This window comes from Penaeus chinensis, chromosome 1 (genome assembly GCF_019202785.1).
Source record: "Penaeus chinensis breed Huanghai No. 1 chromosome 1, ASM1920278v2, whole genome shotgun sequence".
Classification (NCBI taxonomy): domain Eukaryota; kingdom Metazoa; phylum Arthropoda; class Malacostraca; order Decapoda; family Penaeidae; genus Penaeus; species Penaeus chinensis.
In genome coordinates, this window is record NC_061819.1 from 2416273 (window position 1) to 2423772 (window position 7500).

General features: G+C 37.6%; 1 protein-coding gene across 1 annotated transcript in view; it reads left to right on the top strand.

Annotated features, from left to right (window-relative positions):
- LOC125025288 (thioredoxin reductase 1, cytoplasmic-like) overlaps positions 1-4614 on the top strand; it is an 11642-nt gene extending 7028 nt beyond the window's left edge. Inside the window, exons 5-12 of the mRNA XM_047613265.1 lie at positions 47-226; positions 524-757; positions 1170-1286; positions 2082-2233; positions 2488-2617; positions 2760-2990; positions 3133-3267; positions 3461-4614. Coding sequence (XP_047469221.1) covers positions 47-226; positions 524-757; positions 1170-1286; positions 2082-2233; positions 2488-2617; positions 2760-2990; positions 3133-3267; positions 3461-3523 — 1242 coding nt within the window. The 3' untranslated portion in view covers positions 3524-4614. The remainder of the gene's footprint in view (positions 1-46; positions 227-523; positions 758-1169; positions 1287-2081; positions 2234-2487; positions 2618-2759; positions 2991-3132; positions 3268-3460) is intronic.
- The last annotated feature ends 2886 nt before the right edge of the window (positions 4615-7500 follow it).

Here is a 7500-nt window from a genome sequence, read left to right on the forward strand (position 1 = left end):
CTTTCCTTTCCATTCTTGCACTGACACAAACGGTTCTCTCTTTCAGGACTCCAGGGAGTTCGGCTGGGAGACGCCAGAGGAGGTGGGCCATACCTGGAGCAAGATGGTGGAGGGCATTCAGAACCACATCGGCTCGCTGAACTGGGGGTACCGTGTTGCCCTGAGAGAGAAAAAGGTCGACTACCTCAATGCGTATGCCACCTTTGTTGATGAGCACACACTCAAGGTATGTTTGAATTAGTTCTTTTTATTTGTTTAAAATTTTTTCAGTTATTATTCTTATTCTCCATGTTGAATGTGACCGTTTTCAATGTATGTAAATATATTTTTAATCAGATGATAAAAACAAAAACAAAAAAAAACATTCATCTACCCTCCCCCTGACAAAGGTTTGAAGCTCTTCCACTTTAAGTATGACCAGAGAAGCATTATAAATGATAGCATAAAACTTGGTATAAACTTTTAATCTGTATACCTTTTTCTTTCCTATGAAAAGACTAAATATGTTTCTTCAATTCTACAGACTGTCGACAGACGTGGCAAGGAAAAAACTATAACATCAGATAAGTTCATGGTAGCCACAGGTGGCCGCCCACGCTATCCAGACATTCCTGGAGCTAAAGAGTATTGCATAACATCTGATGATATTTTCTCCCTGCCTCATGCTCCTGGGAAGACTCTCTTGATTGGTGCATCGTATATTGCCCTTGAATGTGCTGGCTTCCTGGCAGGTCTGGGATATGATACGACAGTCATGGTAAACAATAGTTCATTTCGTTAAGGTTTTAGCTACAAGAACATAGAGCAAATAAAATTTTATCTTTTACCTGATTAAGATACAGGGATTAGATGCTTTTACTTGTTGTAAATTGTTTCATGAATGCCTGTGCTCAGTAATTACATCCATTAATCTATGATTCCTAAATGACTTGGCATAAAATTTCGTAAAATTACATATTGTTTGATTTATCAAAAATTGAAAACTTAATTAGTAATTAGTCAGCTTGCTTTGATACTTTCTACATTAGTGATTCATTTTTTTTTCTGCTGCTGTTAATTACCTTTACTAATAAGAGACAATACTGCATGCACAATTGCCCTTTTTTGATCTAAGTATTCCACTCTTCATGTGCAGAAGGTTCATTCATCTATCTCTTTTCCTTTTACAGGTGCGGTCCATTTTGCTACGTGGTTTTGACCAGCAAATGGCAGATAAAATTGGTGTATATATGGAGAAGAACGGTGTAAAATTCATCCGTGGTGCTGTACCAAAGTCGATAGAACAGGTGAGGGACATTATTATTTCTCCACATTATAGCACATTGGTACATCTGTATACATGATTGTATGGTATACTTGTTTGGGTGTATGTATGTATGGTGTATGTGTAGGAGTGCAGATATATATGTCTAAGTGTATATATAGTTGACTTATTGCATGTATTCATGGGTGTATAGATGGATTTGTGCAATATGGTTGAGCTTCAGGTGTTTAGGTATATTTATATTTAATTTTTGTGCTGCTTACTAATCAGTTTAATCTGTTGATGCTAGAAATGCATGTATGTATACATTATATGCTATGATTTTGTTTTAATTTTGTTCTCAAACAAGTGGCTCACCTGTTTAACTCATTCTTTAAATGGTCTTGAATAGTTATTAACTTCCATTACTATTATCTGTGTCAGTGATGGCATAATGATGTGTGATGATAATAGTAATGCTAATAGTAACAATAATAGAAGTATTATAAATAAACATTTTTACCAAAAACCTCAAGAAATGGGTAAACAGATAGATTCGGTATCCTTAGTAATTAACTCCTTGGTAACTTAGTGCCTTTGAAGCTATCTACATATAAAATTAAGCTGAACAAAACCACAATTTGACAGTACATGTATTAAAATTTTAATATATGTTTTTTTGTGTAAACATAATACCTATTTGAATTTTAAAAGTTTTATTCCTCTCTGTTATCTCAGGAATTGTTTTTTCCCATGTTGTAAGGGGAAAAGTGTAAAGTCAACTTAGTTATGATTATACACAAGAAGTAAAAAGAACATTTTGATTGTATTTTGACAGATTGAGGAAGGAACACCTGGAAAATTGAAGGTTGTAGCCGAGCAAGAAGGTGAGGAAATAACTGAAGAATACAACACTGTCATCTTAGCCATTGGCCGTGATCCGTGCACCAAGGAGATTGGACTTGAAAACACCAGTGTCAGTCTTGCAAAGTGAGTTATATGGTGCCATGTTTTATCCCCTTATTTCCTTTTCTTTTTGTTTTTCTTTTTTCTTGCTTTTTTTTTTTTTTTTTTTTTTTTTTTACTTGCATTACAAACACACATTTAAGATGTAGACTAATGCAAAATTTCAAGGAAAACATGTACTGATGTCTGAAATATTTGCATTGAAACCATTTGAAATAGATAAAGATGAACAATGTTAAATTCTTCGCAAAGTCTAACTCTGTTGCGTAATTCCTCAGGAGTGGAAAGATCATTGTGAATAAAGAGGAACAGTCGTCCGTTCCCCATATCTATGCTGTGGGTGACGTTATCGAAGGTGGCCTTGAACTCACCCCCGTGGCCATTCAAGCTGGAAGACTTCTTGCCAGGGTAAGTTGGGGGAGTTGCATCCATATTTTCACTGATTTAGACGTTCCATCATTTGACTCACAGGAGCAGTTTATTAAGGCCAAAAAGTTGTGTAAAATAAAAATTAATATTTTATTATGTTCACGTGTATACTCTCTTGCAGCGTTTATATGCAAATGGCAAAATGCTGACTGACTATGGAAATGTGCCTACTACGGTGTTCACCCCACTGGAGTATGGATGCTGCGGCCTCTCAGAAGAAGACGCCATTGCCAAGTATGGAGAAGATGACATCGAGGTTTACCATACCAACTATCAGCCCTTGGAGTTCACTGTGGCTCACCGGCCGGAGAATGATTGCTATGCAAAACTGGTTTGCCTCAAGAGCGAAGATGTGAGTAGTGTTGGATTTAGTATAAAAAAGTGTTGTTAGTATGGTTCTGTTTTTGTATATTTTATGCTTTATTTGTTGCATGTCTACAGCTGTGGCATACCAGCAGATGTGACTGATATTAAACTGACATTTTTTACCACAGGAGAAAGTTGTTGGGTTCCATGTGTTGGGTCCTAATGCAGGGGAGATCACACAGGGCTTCAGCATTGGTCTGAAGCTCAATGCAAAGAAATCTGACTTTGATAACCTTATTGGTATCCATCCTACAGATGCAGAGGTAAGTAATGGACTTTGTGGCAAGTTTCAATTGATTAAGAATTGAAAGAAAGATATAAATACCCCTTTTATCAGGCTTATCCAGTGAATATGATATATAGAGTTAACGAAGGATCCAAGCAGTCTATTAAATCTTGACATAAAGAAGTAAATATTTTCCTGTTGATTAAAAAGAATGCTATTTATTTTTGCAGAACTTCACTACAATGTCTGTGACCAAGAGTTCTGGCAAGGATGTGAGTGCTCAGGGTTGCTGAGGTTAGATAAAGCTGCTCTTTAGCTGACTTGACTGGAGATATGTATTGAAACACCACAGAGTAGAATTGGCCATCTTTTTATTGATATTTCTTTAGATGTAACTTTTGCTATTGAGTTTAGACGTCATAGTGCCTGCATACCTAAGAGCACTTATAAGTGTGACAGTATTGATTTGCAGTGTACTAAGTTTCAGGTTATAATGATTCTCTATATTTTTAAGTGTTGGGGGTTTAGAAGTGCACTCTGTGAAAATGTGAGATTATCTCCAGTCATGAACTTTAGAGCAGCAAACTTCAGCTTCAGGAGATGGAAGAATCATCAATTTTTGTAACTGGCTGAGAGGTGGGGCCTTGGCTCTCCGCAGACAAGGCACGGACTCCTCAGCTGTTGAGAAATTGAAGCTATTATGAAGGTGGTATCCCAAAAGCCAAGTAAGGAAGGGAACTGCTGGAAGCTCTTCATCATCTCTAAAGCTATTCTGGCCTTATTATTCCAGTGTATGAATTGTTATTTATTATCGTCTACTGTTGTAATCTTTTACTTTGCATTTAGGGAATATATGGTTGTTAGACTTCCAAGTAAATTACTTACCCCGTTTAAAGTAAAGTCCTGCAAGATTATTTTGTATTTTATTGCTATCCATCCTTACATGTCCATATAATAAATACTCGGTGATACCTTGTTTTATATTTTTACTTTAATGATGTTAATGGATAACATTGGTTATTAGATTCTGAAGATATTAGCTTATGTTTAGTGAATAAAGAATTTAATAATAACTGAAAACTCAAATAAACAGGATAATTATTATAACATTTGATGCAAATATTATTAGATGCAACTTATGCAAGGACGATTATAATATTACAGTACCTGTGAATTATTTATTTTGTTTCTAATTGCATATGTACTACAAAATCATATCTAATTGACTGCATTATAGAAATTACTTTTGACTTCTATGATTTAAAGTGTATCTGAAAAGTTTCCTCAAAGATGTAAGATGTAGATTTTTTTTGTTGAAATATTACATATTCATTGTATTTTTCAATATATAAATATACTTATTCAATAAACCATAGATCCACCAGTTTCTTTATTTTACTGTAGAATTATCACGGCAAGAACTAGAAAAGATCTCGCCAGACAACATCCACAATTGCCTATTGACAGAAGAAATGTATAATTAGAATTGTTCATTATAAAATTCAAGATAACTATTGCAAAAATTAAAAATGCATTAAACATGAAACTAAATGAAAAAAGTTCTCCAAGTCAAGCCATAAATATTTGGATTACTAAATTACTAAGAGCCATTATTGACCTATATTAGCAATGCAAATAATTATTGCTGCAATTACAATGTAACAGATAAAATTATTAACCATTATAGAAATCCAAAAAACATAGGGCCTAAGATGCTTTGCACTACAAGATGATGAAATTAATGGTAGCAGTAAGTATACCATCACTGGCTCATGGTAGCTAACAGTATGCATTAGATCAAGGAAAGTAATACTGAAGTGTGTGAAATAATATGTTTGGGAGAAAACTTATAATCCCAAACATACACAATCAAAATCTGTCCTGTGTGGTGAAAAAATCCCTTGCTTGTTGTGTGTGTTTGGGGGAGGGAGGGGATAGGAGATAGGTACTGAGGCCCAATGTGGGGATCACACTTATCTTGGTCCTTAGCCCTCGTCTCAACTACTTTTGCATTGAACTCCCCAACCTTGGGACTTGGCCCTCAACTCAACAAATTTTGCATGGTCTTTTTTTTTCCCCCTCCTACTTTTTCGTTTCTGTCACTTCACCAACCCCTTCTACTATCCACTTCCTAAGGTGTGAGAGCCGTGCTGAAAGGATAAAAGGCTGACTTTGTGCCAGTCCTGAACGGCCTGAGGGAGCCATGGGCACGGTATTCCCCTGCTTTAGTTGTCTAGCCCTTACCCCTCAAGCGACCCTGAGGGGTGGACCATTTCTCTTCCCAACATACTCTAGGCTTATCATGGCCAACAGTGAATAACCATTAACCATTAACCATTAACCATACCATTATTAGAAGCAATGAGGCTTGCCTCTTCATCAAATAGCTCCACCAATTCAAACTCGCCCGATTCCCTAATCCCAGGCTCTCCTTTGACCACAGCTCTGAACACTACAACTAATACCCCCTCCTCAATGCCGACTAGTACAGTATCCACCCTAATCAACACCCCAGGAGACATTTCTACTCCCAACATGCTCAACTTCAACAACTATACCCCCACAACCTTCTTCATCAACTACCCCATCCTCCCTTATTACTACCTTACAACCTTATTGTCCACCTCCCCATAACACTACCTCCCTCAACACTACTCCCTCTTCCACATGCCCCCGTCCTTCTACTACCCCCATCTCTACAAAATTCTTAAATAATCTATTTAGCCCAGCCAAATGGGACCGATTTTCGTGATCCCTCCCACAACTTCTCACACTTTCTGCTTTGACAACCTGTTTTCATTTCTCAAATGCATATACATCCTTCACTTGATCTAACCCCTATACATTACCTTACCCAACCTTAACCCATTTACTCAATTCCTTTGCCCAACTTTGACAACTAATCACTAACTCAACCACCTTTCACTACCATTTACTATAGTGCTACATGACCTTAGATGTCTAGCACACTTATTTTGCTTTTAACCATTAGTTGTCTAGCCCTTACCCCTGAAGGGACCCTGAGAAGTGGACCGTTTCTCTCCCCAACATACTCCAGGCTTATCATGGCCAACAATTTTATACCATTATTAGATAGCACATTTATTTTGCTTTTAACCATTAACCATTAACCATACCATTATTAGAGGCAATGAGGCTTGCCTCTTCATCAAATAGCTCCACCAATTCAAACTCGCCCGATTCCCTGACCCCAGGCTCTCCTTTGACCACGGCTCTGAACACTACAACTAATACCCCCTCCTCAATGCCGACTAGTACAGTATCCACCCTAATCAACATCCCAGGAGACATTTCTACTCCCAACATGCTCAACTTCAACAACTATACCCCCACAACCTTCTTCATCAACTACCCCATCCTCCCTTATTACTACCTTACAACCTTATTGTCCACCTCCCCATAACACTACCTCCCTCAACACTGCTCCCTCTTCCACATGCCCCCGTCCTTCTACTACCCCCATCTCTACAAAATTCTTAAATCTATTTAGCCCAGCCAAATTGGACCGATTTTTCGTGATCCCTCCCACAGCTTCTCACACTTTCTGCTTTGACAACCTGTTTTCATTCCTCAAATGCATATACATCCTTCACTTGATGTCTAGCACATTTATGTTGCTTTTAACCATTAACCATTAACCATTATCGTAATGCTCCCTACTCCCGTAACTCCTTCCTCTTCTAACAATATTTACCTTATGCTATGCCCCATCAGCTCCCCTTTCCCCTTTCACTACCATGCTACCCTCTAGTACTGATCAACCTGTAACTTAACACTAGTCATTAACTCATGCCTAACCCTTTTCACTGTTATACTTTACCATAGTGCCATATGACCTTTGATGTCATATAGCACTTTCTTAGCTGCTATCGCTATATTTTAAATACGCCGCTAAGGACTTTAGATGTTGATGTGGCAAACTGTTTTCAATAAATAAACAAATACGAGACGAGCTGCGTCCTTATGTTGGGGTTGCCCCTACCCCTGGCTTGCATGGTCTTTTTTCATGCACTTTCCTCTTTCTTATCTTCTTTAATGTCTTCTGTCCACTTGCTAAGGTTTAAGAGCTGTGTTGAAATGATAAAGGCTGGCTTAGGGTTAGTCCTGATAGGCCTCAGTATTCCCTTATTTACCCTTACCAATAATGAAGATTTAGGACCATGGAAAATTGTCCCTTTATCAACTAGACCCAGCCTTCAGAAAATAGTCCTTCCTCACTACCAAATTCTTAATGGAAAGGTGGTGAGAG